General features: G+C 43.5%; 1 protein-coding gene across 6 annotated transcripts in view; it reads left to right on the top strand.

Moving 5' to 3' along the window:
- The window catches only part of gria3b (glutamate receptor, ionotropic, AMPA 3b), a 119265-nt gene that overhangs the window by 27469 nt on the left and 76761 nt on the right, over positions 1-15035 (top strand). For 5 of the 6 annotated variants that reach the window (XR_010329082.1, XM_064328181.1, XM_064328182.1 and 2 more), the window contains exon 3: positions 7263-7502. Coding sequence is in view for 4 of the 6 variants with exons in the window: in XM_064328181.1 (XP_064184251.1) it covers positions 7263-7502 (240 nt within the window). In the remaining 2 variants the exon portion in view is untranslated. Of the gene's footprint in view, positions 1-7262; positions 7503-8563; positions 8648-15035 lie in introns of those variants that run through there. The other variant, XM_064328186.1, reaches the window with a different exon arrangement.

Genomic DNA, 15035 nt, shown 5'->3' with positions numbered 1-15035 from the left:
CACTACAGCATCACTGTCTGTTACTGCACCTTCCCTACCAGTCACTGCAGCACCACTGTCTGTTACTGCACCTTCCCTAACAGTCACTGCAGCACCACTGTCTGTTACTGCACCACCCCTACCAGTCACTGCAGCACCACTGTCTGTTACTGCACCTTCCCTATCAGTCACTGCAGCACCACTCTTTGTTACTGCACCACCCCTACCAGTCACTACAGCACCACTGTCTGTTACTGCACTTTCCCTACCAGTCACTGCAGCACCACTGTCTGTTACTGCACCCCCTACCAGTCACTACAGCACCACTGTCTGTTACTGCACCTTCCCTACCAGTCACTGCAGCACCACTGTCTGTTACTGCACCTTCCCTACCAGTCACTGCAGCACCACTGTCTGTTACTGCACCTTCCCTACCAGTCACTGCAGCACCAGTGTCTGTTACTGCACCTTCCCTACCAGTCACTGCAGCACCAGTGTCTGTTACTGCACCACCCCTACCAGTCACTGCAGCACCATTGTCTGTTACTGCGCCTTCCCTACCAGTCACTGCAGCACCAGTGTCTGTTACTGCACCACCCCTACCAGTCACTGCAGCACCATTCTCTGTTACTGCACCTTCCCTACCAGTCACTGCAGCACCAGTGTCTGTTACTGCGCCTTCCCTACCAGTCACTACAGCACCACTGTCTGTTACTGCACCTTTCCTATCAGTCACTGCAGCACCATTGTCTGTTACTGCACCTTCCCTATCGTTCAATGCAGCACCACTGTCTGTTATTGCTGCTGCACTACCAATCACTACAGCACTACTGTTAGTCAGTGAACTACTATCTTTAGTCACTGCAGCACTTGTATTTTTATCATTTCTATTTAGTTTCATTTGATTGAATTTAACTGTCAAGAAAGTAAGGGAAACCATCCTGTGGCTGGACATAAGGTGCACTTCATTTTCCTACATTGACATGGTATAAATGCAATAAGTAAAATATTCATGTTAATCTCTGAATCCCTCCATAAAGGAGAGGGCGGATGTTCAGTTGATTGGTTGGGATGGCAGTTGCTTATGAGGCATTGATTGACAGGCGGATTGGAGAGTCCCACTGCTGTCTGTTGTCCGTACCAAAGCCACAGTTGTAGCATCTCTGTGTCGACTTGAAAACTGTGAGCAGGTAAAAAAATAAAACAAAACAACCAGGACCCAGTTTTTAGAATGGCTCATTTACAGTAGTCTGCTATGCCCTATGGTTCAGCACATCTGTTTAAAACAACACTCACGGTCAGCTGTGCTGTTCCCCTGGTTCTTTGGTTTTATTTTTAAAACTGACACAGTCTCACCTTAGCTGTAGAGAAGGTCATCCGCCCTTTTCATCTAATGACTTAAGCCATCCTTCAAGGCCCCTGTTGTGACACGACGGGGTGACCCGTCCCCCACCGTCTCCCTCCTGTCCCCGGCTCTCTGTCAGCCCCACCTCCCGCATGTCAGTTACCTGAATGGTCTTTTGCACCCTTTCCCAGCGAAGCGCAAATTCGCCCGTGATAGGATCCCGCCGTTTTAGGCTGCAACGTGGCTAAAGTGTGTTTGACACACATTTTTGCTTTGTCCCTTACCACCGCAGGTAACAATGGCACCTCTCATCCCCCCGTCAGACTCACTTCCTTATCCATCGGCTAGGAGCTCGCTTGCAGCCCCGCGGCTCTGATTGAGGATTAGTCACTTGCGAGGGACCCTGACAACAGATTTCTGAAAATCCAATTACAGAATTCCGTAAGCCCTACACGTTTCAAAACACTTCTGATATACCTCTGAAAAATAAGAAAGCAACATTGAAGATTTATGTTGAGCAAGATCTCCCTCGGTAGAATGCGAGCAGATATTCGCGGAGCCTCAAAATCACCTTGCCGCAGTGCTGCCAGCTATTGGCAGAATGATCACATTCCGCGTGTTCGCATTGATTATTGGGAAATGTGTGGTGTATTTTGTACCTGTGGAACAAGGCGCAGTTTGCTCATAGCATTGATATCATTTAATAGGATTAGGACAGCGGTTAATTGCTCGGACATCCATTACTTTGGCCCTCCCTAGGAACACGGGGATAGATGCTTTCGTGTCTTAACCAGCTCTTGGTTTTTGTGTGTCTAATATATCAGTCTAATATATAGTTTCCATTGAATCTGCGGAACAGCTTGCAAAGCCGTGGCATCTCATCTCCATTGCTAAGGGCTTTTTGCTGTATGCGCTTTAAAGCAATCGATTTATTGGCACTTCCCGCTAAAATGCCTTTTCCCCTCTGCCAGGTATGACTCAGACCTTTCTAAGGTCTTTTATTTTGGAAAGTATCACCAGAGGATCCACTTTCATTGAATAATTTTCCTTTTTTAAATGAATCATTCTTTTCAGTGTAGATTACGCCTAACTGACTTTCAACAACCTGCTATGTGGTTCTTTCTTCTGTGCGTTGCACTAAAACGTGTAGCAGGGCAAGACAGCACTTATTAGTCTTCTTTCTTTTGGAAAACTTGTGGCTCCCATTCCATGTGCGTACCACTGGCACTTCCTAACAAAGTAAGTTCTCAGTGCAAAGAGGCTGCTGCAGATCTGTGCTAGGAAAGTCCCAGTTGTATGAAGGTGAGAAACGGTACTACTGAAAAGATGAGGTGGGGAGAGATGAATACTCTTGCCAGCTGCTCATTGGCTGCTGTGGCAGTGTCTCAGGGGAGGATTGGTTGTCATCGCTGGGTTCTTGTTATAGAAGTCTGTGAAGAGAGAGGAGATGAGTTGGAGCCTTAGGTTGGGAGAGGGGAGTGCGTGCAGTTCCCCTGTGTTAAGTGAATTCAAGCTCACAGGCTTGGTTATGTCAGGTGGGGTTTAGCCAGTAACAGCAAAAATTCTCCATTTTGAGTTGACGGCAAGACCCACCAGACCTGGAGAAATCATACTTTAAGTGCCATTTGTTCCCCAACCCATAAACCGTGCTGCCTTCTCCCTTGCTCTGCATCGCCAGATGCTTATGACATTGTACAAGTACCTGCATTAAAATCAAGAGCTATTTTTATGTGGAGATATCTCTCGCTCAAGCAGCCATAAACAACCAGGACACTCACTTTCATCATCTTGCAATCTCATCTCAGCAGAAGTTTTTACCTGTGCTGCTGATGAACCGTAGTCCCAAAGCGCGCATTTATATTTCCAGTGACATTTGTAGTACCTTTCATCCGGGAGACCTTTTATATTTTCTCTGAGAACAGGACTGAATGGGGCCACGGTAAGGTATGCGGCTTTGCCTGCATGCCGTGCCAGGAAGCACAGTGTACTAGCCGGAACAAAGGATCAGCCAAAAGCCAAGCAGTTTCAGTGACCTGAGAAATCAACTGATCCATCTACAAAAATACTTGAAATGAAATACGTTTAATACGTTTAATGTTCATACAGGAAAAACATGCCTGAATTGCACAATTGCATTGGTTTACCCAGCTAAACAGCGAGGAAAGACTGAGCACAGACATGTTGTGGCGAAGCTAGATTGCTGATAAGGCAGCAACACTTGGGAGAAATCAGATAAATGAATGGTTCTCTTGGATTCTGGGAAATAATCATTTGTTACACTATTATACATGGTGGTGAGGCATCCAGTGGCGTCCAGAGTTTCTTGGAAATACAAGCATTATGCAGTTTTAATATAGTGATTCCCAAAGTATGTACTGGGACCCACTATTGAGTCATGAGAGGTGCTTCGGTACCACCTCCTCAGGCAAAATCAATCAAACTGAGGACTGTGCTTCCTCGTTATGTTTAGTTCTTTTCGTTAAAGAAGAGCAGTCTTTTTACTTTACTTCAAACAGGGAGAGAGCAGAGAGGGTTACAGTTAGAGGGAGCATAGGTTAAAAAAGATCCATGTGGGGAATCAACCCCTGGGTGCACAGGGGATTTATGAATGGGCTGAGAGGGTTATGGACTTGTTTCATAGAAGAGGTACTCATGGAGTGAGTCAAATGCCTGGGAAGTTTTTTTAAACCCTGTACCACCACAATCCATATGCATTTACAGTGCAGTTTATGAACATGACTAGTCAAACCCCAGCTAACAGAAAATATTTCAAGAATGTTGAGGACCATCCCGTTAGATACAGCATTGTGATTCCAGCATTCCCCACACAGCCTTAGATCGTATTTATTGTTTAAATTTTTTGTATTTATTGTTATTTCAAATTTACAGAAAAATGTTCACGGCGTATTGTGTACAAACTTTACTGGCAACATCCTCTGATCATTAAGAAGAAACATCATGGAGTGTACATGTCAAATGCAATTCAAGACCAGATATGTAAGTTTGTATATTTCACACCTTTCAGCATTCTGTAAAATATGCTGAAGTATGATCTCAACATGTATTTTTATGGCAAGCCTAATCTTGCATAATCTTTCTGAAACTTGGGATGATGAATAAATGTAAACCTAATGCTCTGTGGACTTTGACAATCGCATACTGCAGTGAGACCTCAGCGCTGTTCTGAAGACCTGCACGTATCGCATTTGCTATTTTAGCCAGGGCGGTTGCGGGGTCTCGGGCTGGCATTTTAATAAGCACAATAGTTCTTTAAATGAAAAGAGCTGATGTAATTCCGGAAAGCAATTATCTGTGGCACACAGAGACCATGTTTCAGAAGCGGACAGTGTTGATGTGGACTAGACGCGCAGCTATGGGGAAAGAAAGGACCGCAAGAGAAAGAAAGGCGGAGGAAGATCACTGTGTGATCAGCACTGACGTTTGCACCAAACCGTTTCCACCTGCGGGCGATTTGAGATTCTAGTTAACTGAGAGAGAGTGGGGGGAGTGGGGGGGGGGGGGCGAGGGAGTGAGGCAGAGAGAGAAAGAAAGAGCCAGTGATGCTGAAATTCTTTGATTACTCTCCCGAGGGGTGACAACAAGGCTGGTGTGTGCTTCCACAGTATGAGCTCGAACTGAAATCCAGTAGATTCCACTTGTGATTCCACAAACAAATGTTTCATTCGGACAGCTGTCATTGTTGTTTGTGTCCCAGATTTAAGGAGAGGGGTAAGCCTCTGGATGATGTGTTTGACAGGAGAGAGTGGCTGATGGGACATGTTGGTTTTCCTGGAAGCGGAGCGGCCTCTTTGAATGTCATTCAGTCGCGCGGTGACTCTGACTCACGAAGCAGAGCGAGTGACCTCGTAATGTTGTTCTCTCGCGTGGCTGTGAGTAAATACGCCTTATTGAAATCCACTCTGACACATGAGAATCCGGAGATTATGAGAAGCAATGAGGCGCGTGCTCCCACAGACCCTAAAGTGGGACCCGGCTCGTCCCCAGCCCTGTTCCGCCCACAAAATATTTCAGTTTCATTTAATTACAGGGAGCGGAGGAGATGTAGCGAAAGAGGACTCATCCCCCCCAATCCCACCCCCCTCGAACCCCAACCCTCACAGCATTCTAGAATATTCCATTGTTTCTAATTATATGGCTTCCAGCAAGAACAGGAAGACGCTGCAAAGTAAATTCTAAGGAGAAAACAAACAGAATCCAGGTGAACAGACGTGCCTCTTTCCAAGAGGGCGCACGCTTGAGGGAATGTCCAGATGGCCAGAGACCAAGGGGCCACGGGAGTGGGGTTCACAGCCAGTGTTTAGACAGAAAATGGGAGGACTCGCATTCATAGAGGAAGCGGCAGCATGTGCAAAGTCCCTAATGAGCCCCCTGACATCCCGGCAGCCGAAGCGGAGAGGCGGCCGTCATGTGTCTCCCAGGAATTGGGGCTTTGTCCGGCCCAGACTGCATCAAGGACAACCTGCGTCAGAGCGAGGTTCACTCTCTCGCTGCGTCCTGCCCTCGCTGGTAGATTCCTGCCCAGCCAGAGTGTGGACTGCGATACACGGATACCACGGCACTCCTGTGATGCTTGTCAGCGTGTTAACATCGGTTGCATTGAGAGGATGCTGTGTGTTAGCTACAGAGAAGAGGAAGATGGAAACAGACCGGTTTCACGCTGACTAATTCCGGCTTGATTCTGCTACTGCACCATCAGCATTCTGCGGGAAACATTTACATAAAGAAGCTGTGGGTGTTTCTATCCAATTTAGAATGCCCAATCGCACTCACAGGCCTCTGTCCTCGCCTCATTGTCCTTCAGAAATTTGGCAAAGCACTGACTGGCTCTCCTCCATCTGCTGCCAGCTGAAGATACTGGAATGCCACAATCTAAAGGCGGTGTCAGAGAACAGTGGGATTATAAATGACAGAATCTTTTTACCTTCACCACTACTAACATGGCCTAGGATTAGCCAGGAGGGGCCTGTAGCTTTTAAGAGCATTGCCTTGGCTACATTATATGGTGCAACAATGACTAGTCTGGGTTTATAGGAGACTTTTCATTACAGATATAAACTAGTTCTGAGGTTTTTGAGATTTGGAGTTTCAAGTAGGCAACAATGATGACCTACTAGATTATTACAAGGAATGAACTGGAGACCGTCAGTTGTGGAAGTACCCAGTCAGATTGTTAAAATAACAAGGCCAGCTTTAATGAATCTCTTTATTTTACAACAAGGAATTTAACACTGGGGTGTGTTTTTTAAAGCTATAAAGCTCAGGAAATTGCACATGGTAAATTTTTATATTTGTATTCAGCTTCTTTTCTGTGAGGGATTGATTGCTCTTGTGATTCAGGGTCCAGGTCACTTGGTGCGAGCCACATTTTTACTCTGTTATTCCAGTTGTTCAGGCCCATTTTCAGGCTTTCTGAATCCAAGTGGCTTCAAGTAGACACTGGTAACGGAACAGCACTTGAGAGAATGTTTCAGTGGTTTTTGTACTGGAGTACACTAGTGCACTATTTCAGCACTGAGGCCATTTCCAGTAGAAAAAGATGATTAACAAAACAGACGGACCATATTCAAGCATAAATGAAGACAATCAGTCAATACAGATGTACGCTCCTGCTCCTATTAGCTCCGTATCAACAGAGCATGTTTGTGTATTATAAACCCATCTCATACCCATTTAATCATAAAACATTAATGTGTATACACAAAACATGTCTAATAAATGACTTGCTCCATTTTCTTTAGCTTGCGAAGTGTAGAATCTCCTTCACCATATCAAATAAACGAACAAACAAACAAACAAGCTTTTTCTGAACTTTTAAATCCGATAACCTCAGAGATGTGTGTTTCTTGGGTTTGATTGTTCTGCAGTCTGTTAATTCGGACATTTAACGGTTTCTTTTTTGTGTGTGTCTCGTTTCCAGTCTGCTCCCAGTTCTCCAGGGGCGTGTACGCCATCTTCGGATTCTACGACAAGAACTCCATGAACACCCTGACCTCCTTCTGCGGAGCTCTGCACACCTCCTTCGTCACTCCCAGCTACCCCACCGACGCCGACGTGCAGTTCGTCATCCAGATGAGGCCCGCGCTGCGTGGTGCCGTCCTCAGCCTCCTGTCCCACTACAAGTGGGAGAAATTTGTCTACCTCTACGACACGGACAGGGGTAAGTGTGGGTGGCGGGCCGGGATTCATTCGGACATCTGTAGGCGGAACAATATGGTTTTGAAGTATCAGCCTTTAGAATTCTAAAGCTCTATATCATAGCAATTTGCTTGTTAGGCCTGCCTAAGTTTGTAACATGCTTCAAAAAGTATTTCAGATATTTCACCATCTTGTAGAAGAAAGACACAACAAAAAGACAATTGAAGACAATTTATTCATTCTAGCTGATCGTTGTTAATTATTTATTCTTGCAAAAAAATATGCGATAAAACCATTTACTGTCATTCTGAACTCCTGGCTTTAATGATTTATTCATTTCCTATATTTGTTTTGTGGTGCACTGCTACATTTCGGGACTGCAAAAGTGGTCATGATCAGCTGGTTTGCTTGTACCCAAAGAAAGGTTTCTTGGAGATGAAGTCACTTGTAACAATAGAAGTGGACATGGTGCAAGTGTGGTTGCATTTCCCAATAGCATGACATGATAGCACTGAGTCAGATACCTTGAGGTAGTCGCAATGCACATATATATTTTTTTTTACATAACAGATCAACAAAACCAGAGGTAATTTTCATTCAGAGCAAAAACAAATCTCTGCAGTTTGTCACTGAGTACCAATGTAGATTCACTGCAACCTCATGAAATCTTGTGTAATCAGTGGCTCAATCAAAAAAGTCAACACCTGAGCAATGCGCTGTGTATTACTGTACGTTATGATGAACCAGACTGCTAATTTCAAATGAAAATTCCTTCAGTCCTCCTGTCTGAACATTATTACAGTAAATAGACTAATACCTCAGATTCCCTGCTTTATGGTGCGAGCATGTACGCACGCGCTCAGTGGCTTATCTCTTATATATTTATTTCCATTTATTGAATCTGGCGTAATGCTAAATGAGCCGAATGCACGGTCGCAGGTATTTTGGCTCCGGCGGGCCCCGGTGCTACAGGAGTCTCTAATCCTCGGCAGTTCCCGGAAATAATATGCGGCTAATTGGATTAGACAAAAGAGGGAGCGCAGTAGGCCGTCTCGTGACTTTCACACGCCACGCGTCCTTCAGGCCCGCGCTACTGCTCCTGATCCTGCTCCCGCTCCTGCTCTCAGCCAGCCAGCGCTGGGCTCCCTCCACCCTGCCAGGCTCAAGGTTAGAGTGGGGAGGGGGCATTCAGTGGACAGCAGTCTGGGGGGTGGGGGGGATGCTTTCGGTACACCTTTTTTATTTTGAATTTTCCGACCCGGGTTTGAGTGTGGCCAAGCTTGTTTCCCTTATCGCCTGTTTATGACATAGCCCTGCAGAAGCGGTCACCCTGTCCTGATAGCTGCCACTGAAATGCTGGCATCTTTATTAGAAGGAACATGAGGCTCAAGGAAAAAAAAAAAAAAAAAGAAAAAAAAAACTTTATTAGTGCAGTGTATCAAACACTGTTGTCAGGCAGGCCAGTGTAGTGTATCAAAGATCCTTATCAAGAAGCTGAAGCTCCCAGGCAGTCGAGATTGTGTTGGCCGTACAGAAATAGAGGAGAATGTTTGAGCAATTTACAACCTACTTGGTCCACCACTTCAGTTAATGGACAATTTATTTTTCAGTATTCACTATATACCAATATTATGCCAATTGAAGGTTTTCTACATTGATATTATTCTGAAAAGGGGTCTAAAATATTTTAACAGTGAGTTTCCTCAATGAATGGCAAAAGGGTAATGGCATATATTATTATTATCTTCTCTGAGCACTACTGCGTGTACTGTATCCTGGAGTAACAGCCTTGTAAGACCCTCATAATCCTCCAAATAAATAGTATAAAGACATGCAGGGTACAGAAGCACAATGAGCAAGCACATGCAAAGATCTGTTGAATCATACAGTATTGTGGTTCAATTTGCAGGGTTCCATTAGCAGTTCACTGCAAAGCATGTGGAATACAATATGAGGTAGGCCTATTATCTTTTTTCTTAAGCATCTTTACTTTATACAGACAGGGCCAGATTTACATACATAAAACTTTCAGCGCAAATTACAGACTCTGGCCACAGTGGACTCATTAAACCTCTGTAAGAGTTGATATACCACTGAACATTGTACTGTGTATCTTCTTTGGATGCAGGGAAATATCTTCTTGTGCTGCGCTTCAGCGTATCCAGCACTATGGACTGCACAGGACAAATTGTGTACTGGGATATTTCAGTCGTGGCGACACTTGTCAGTTGAAATGATCCAGATGCAAGATAGAGTCATGACGCAAGGTTTGACTGTTGGCGGGATGGAATGGGAATGTTGTGTGGGAGGGTCTAGGTTATATTTTATTTCTCCCGGAGGAGTAATTATTTCTACGGATGGTAGTTTGTCACAGAAGTCACAGGTGTTACAGATTCCATGCTTTTTTTGCAAATATATGGCACTCTCAATCCTCACAATGTAACTATAACGCAGACTCAAGCCTCACAATGTAGGCTACAGCATGTACTGTATTTAACTTTGAAGAAATAAAAATACACAGTAACCCTATTTTTATGATTTCAGTAAAGCAATTTGAGCATGATCTGTTTCTAACAATGTTGTGTTAAAGGCAAAAATCATGCTCTTTCCGTGATGGATAAAAGTAAATGCATTTACTGAGATTTTTTTACTAGTAGCAACTGACTGCCCACTGATTTTTTGAAACTTCAAACACTCGTTGCTACAGTTGCATATGTTATTTCAATCATTTCCAATCATTTTCCGCATGAGACCTATTGGTTAATTTATTATTAAATAATTTTTTTGAACACTACGTGGTTTCTGCCTTTTTTTTAGTTGTCCGTGATTTTTAACAAATTTCTGTGACTGTTTGGTGACTTTAACCGATATTTCCTGTGACAATCACCCAGCTAATTAATGCATCGTTTGATGGTTTCTTGCTCGGGGAGTTGAATTAGTGCTAGTGATTCTTGTTGTAAAGAGTCTCTCATCTTTGATGCCTATACCTGTGTCTCCATGTCGCTTGTGACTTGATTTACACCTGCTCTTGAGAGGCGGAGAAATTACATGCAAAAATCGACCCTCGTTAATTGCTTAATGCATCCATATGCATAAAGGATAGAAGTGCACCGAGCGATGACGCACGTAGATAAAAAGCATACTGCTCTTCCGGCCCCATCCACCTGTTTGACACGTTTCCAGGGCAGAATGCATCATATTTGTGCTAGGAACTAGTCATAAAAAGCTTAGTAAATCCGGCCCACGGTGTGTTCCTGTGGTTTCATTTACCTGATACATGTATATTCAAAATATGGTTATTAATTTAACAGTTCTAAATCCACCTGGAATAACAATCCAGCTTTCTTTTAACCCGGAGGGAAAAGGCTTCTGTCACAAAAATGAGGGTGACTCCAGGGCAACAGGCGTAATGGCCTTTTAGTGGCTGTAAAGTGGTTGGACCCAGAAAGAAATTGCCTGAGACTGATGAATTCACCGTCGTATTCTTCTGCCTGATTGGTGAAACTTGGTAAACAGCAGTGTGTCGTCAGCGAAGGGCTTATGACTGAGCACTTGCTTGCACTTGCCACACGAGTGCCTCGCCTGACTAATGCAAGCTAAATGAACAGAGAGGCCTGGAAAGTTAAGCGCTAATAATCTAGCGGCAGAATGGAAAAGCGTTGACCCACCTCCTGGTTTTGTTTCTGCTTTCTCGGTAGAATTTGGTCATTAGAATCACGATATTGGCTTTCTGTTCATTTATCGACAGCGCACTCACGCCATCAAAGTGCTTTTAGGTTAAAAAATCAGATTGAGCTCAGAAGTGACAGATTAAAAGGAGTTCAATTTGTGCTCTAAACGCTTGTGACAGAGTGCTGTAGCTGGAAATTTGGGAAAAATGAATGTTTAGGTTGAGGCCTGCCCTTTGATGAACAGCAGGTGTTCAACTTGGTATTCTTGGCATGGCATGTAAAGTTCTTCAGAGAGAGCAGGAGCATAAATAACAATAACACTGATGCAGGAATATGTTCATCATGTTCAATCACGGTGATGTGATGGGGATTACCTGTGGCTTTTAATTTGTCAATAGAGCATTTCACCATTAATATGATTGCACATCTATTTTAATATGAATGTGCATTCGAGACATGCAATTAAGATTGCTTGTTTTGGCCACAAAACAAAAAAAAGAATGGTGTAGATGAGGGTTGTGTCCATATTGTAGGGTTGATATTTGGGGTTCCACACACTTGTTATTATGCTGGTACTTCAATGTATAGAATGCATGCACACTATTTAGCCCTTACAAATGCATATCAATCAAAGCATGGACAGTACTTTTTGACCAAATGGTTCTTCAATGGTGGGTTGTTCGCATCAGAGGATAGGTTTTATTTTTCCTGTTTACCTCAAATGCTGCCTTTGTGGATTTGAGCTTTTTGCTAGTCCTTAACAGTTTGCCATTAGCGACACTAAAACAAATTACTCTTATTTTTCTGTGCACAGCCTTGCTGCAACTTTCATTCTGATTTCTGGCTGAATTCAATGGATGTTTGTCAAACACTGACTCATAAGTAAATGCAAGCCATCCAGAGTTCTTAGTGTTTACAATGTAAACATGTACTGCACCCCGGCCATTTATTTCCAAGTCAAAGTGAAGGACGGATTTAGAGTGATTCTAGGCTTTCACTCGTTGGAACCCGAAACGCAGCCAAAGTCCAAAGCCTGTTAGGAATGTGTACCGTTGTCCAGATAAACGCTTGGCTCTTTATTCATGGCGGAGAAGGAGGGCCGTGCGCGAGAGGAAGTGGGGTGTGTTTTCCCCCTCTCGTGCCTCTGCAGTCAGGGGTGCTCTGATAGCGGTGGAGAGGGATGATTACTGGGTTTATTGTCTCTCTCCCCGGCCCGCGGCTCACCTTATGTCCCTGAATCAGCACTCTCACCTCCGCGTGATTGATGAGCCACTCTCGCGGGCCTCGCGGCTTCGCGCCAAACGGCCATTCCGCTCAAACCGTAAAGAACGGGAAGAGAGGGGGGCCAAAAAGCACTGCCGTCCGTCTGATCTGTGTGAAAAAAGCAGTTTTGTTTTCGGTTGGTGTTTTTGTGACTGGCAATTTGGCTCAGTGTGACTGAAGTGACACAAGTGGGGCCTTTGGGTATTTGGGCTCATGATGGCTTTACATGGCTGGGGGAAGATTGAGTGTGGGTCGATCATGTTTTTCATACAGCGGCTGATGACATAGGTAGCCTAGATGTTTGGGCATGCTGACAGTTCTCCAGCATTTTCACTCCCAATTAAGTGCTGTACACTCTTAGGAAAAAAAAAAGGTTATTTGGCCTTTCTCCCTTGTGGATCTTTTTTTAGTCTTTTATGAAATCCTCTGTGGTAGGTGTGAAAAGTGTGAACCATTTGCCCCCAAAAAACAGAGCTAGAAAGGGTTCCTCTATGGAAACACAGAGGGACCTTTTCTTCTGAGAGTGTGGCTTATTTTTCCAGTATAAATAATTTCACAAGTGAAACTTCAGGACCTTGAATTCATACTCTCAGTGTTTGACTGTGTGGTGTATTGGGGCCAGCACTACAGCATAGTGTCCACAGTTGTTACAGATTCAAATCGCAGAGGTTTGCATCTCCTGTGTCATTTTCAACAAGGTAAGTGCCAGCAACGTAAATGTAGGTCATTTACAAAAGAAAAATGAAATTAAGCATACATTAAATTTTTAAAAATATAAGTTACACAGTGAAAACCCAGACGTTGTTCTTTATGCTATCTCTACAGCAGGCATGTTGAGAGGACATAACTTTTGTTTATTAAAGTATGCAGTACTGCAATGCGTGACATTACTGCATTCCAGCAATGGTGTACTAAGGCATACTAGTACATAGGAGCAAGGGAATATATTTTCTTTCTGTATTATTCCCTCTCCTCAGCTCCATAATGTACATTATATCCCCATTAAAAGAACAGCAGCTGAATCAGAGCAACTTTCCTCTGTTAAGAGAATAGCTTCTTAAATGCAGTGGATTCCTAAGGATTAAAGGAACACTAATCAGAGCTGAGCATATGCACAGGTGTGTCCAATGCTAACCTCCTCTGTTCACAATTCACAATTTATAATAAGGATAATGCAAATCTATTATTTCTACATTGGCTTGCATAGATTCTTAGCCCAGGAAATTTCAGATAATCCTAGGGGTTAACAAAAAACAATTAACAGACAGCAATTTCATTCTAATCCAAATATAATGGAGCTTGTCATAAAATGTAATTCTGGTGCAATTAGCTGTAAACCAGGCTTGATAAAGATTAGGCTCTGCAATAACTGATTTGTTGAGGTCTGGCAATTTATAAATACATGTGAAACTAAAATTCATCTGCCAAGATTAAAGTGTTTTTTTTTTTTTTATGAGAAAGCTACATTTTTTGGTGGTGAACATGAAACAAAGGGGGAAAAAAGGGAAAAAAATTTCTGAGTGGTTTTTTGGAACATCATCGAGTCAGCTAGACAAAATTCAGTAACAGGCTAACAGCATGTTTCCTGGAGCCCTCAGCTATGAACCGTGCTCTAGGTAAAACCACAGCACTCAGTACTGCATGCAAGCCCTGATGACCGAAGATTGTTTTTGATGTGCATCAGAGTACAACCTCACACTCTTCTCCCTTGATCGACTAAACGCTTTCATTAGAGCAAATAAAGCTGTGGCAGCCATGCGTGAAACACTTTTTGACCCATTATGTCAGGATGGGCACACAAATCCGCCAGTTTGAATGCCAATAAATCTCTCGAGTGAAAGTGGAAAAGTCTGGTCCGTTATTTAGAGAGGGCCCGTATGTCATATATGAAATTGTCTTTAACTCAACACCCTGACAAGAAAACAGTTTTTAAGATGTTAAAAGCAGTCAACTGAAAATCAGTAAGAGACAGCGGTGCCCTATTAACATCAATGTCAGGCCAGAAGTAAAATAGATCAGCCAGCTGATTGTGAAAGGCATCGATGTGACATCGGTATTGCAGATTTACGACTCTGCGGGGTTGTATTAACTTTAAGATGGAATAGCTTTGCACTGGATTTAAAGCAACCGCACAGCACTTTTCATTGTGTGGTCTTGGTCAGGCAGGTTCAAATGCAGCCTGAGAAAGGCCATCCCGGCGCACAATGCATTGTGGGTAAGAGTCTGTCTTGCTTTTGCTGCATTTCTAGTTGTCTTTTTATGCAATATGTATCCAATTTACTGACAAGTCCAATACGTGTCATGTTCAGTGACTGCAGTCTGAACACAAGAAATTGTACCTGGATCGGATTTGTCTAAACCCAATCCAAACCACTTTCAGAGATAGTTTGAGTGGGATTCTGCCAGTATTGTATTTGTTGAACACTTTTCAGAATGCATCTCCTCCTGTCACCAATATTCTGTCAACAAGTACAATCCCATAATATGTGGGTATGAATAGTGAGGCAACCTGTGATAGAGCCGGCCATCAACACATATCAGCTATACATCAATTCGATTTGTCAGATGTATTGAACGTGAGCCTTTGTAGAGAAAGAAACTTGAACTGTGGCACAAAAATC

This window comes from Anguilla rostrata, chromosome 3, assembly GCF_018555375.3.
Source record: "Anguilla rostrata isolate EN2019 chromosome 3, ASM1855537v3, whole genome shotgun sequence".
Taxonomy (NCBI): domain Eukaryota; kingdom Metazoa; phylum Chordata; class Actinopteri; order Anguilliformes; family Anguillidae; genus Anguilla; species Anguilla rostrata.
This window is presented reverse-complemented; position numbering and strand designations above follow the sequence as displayed.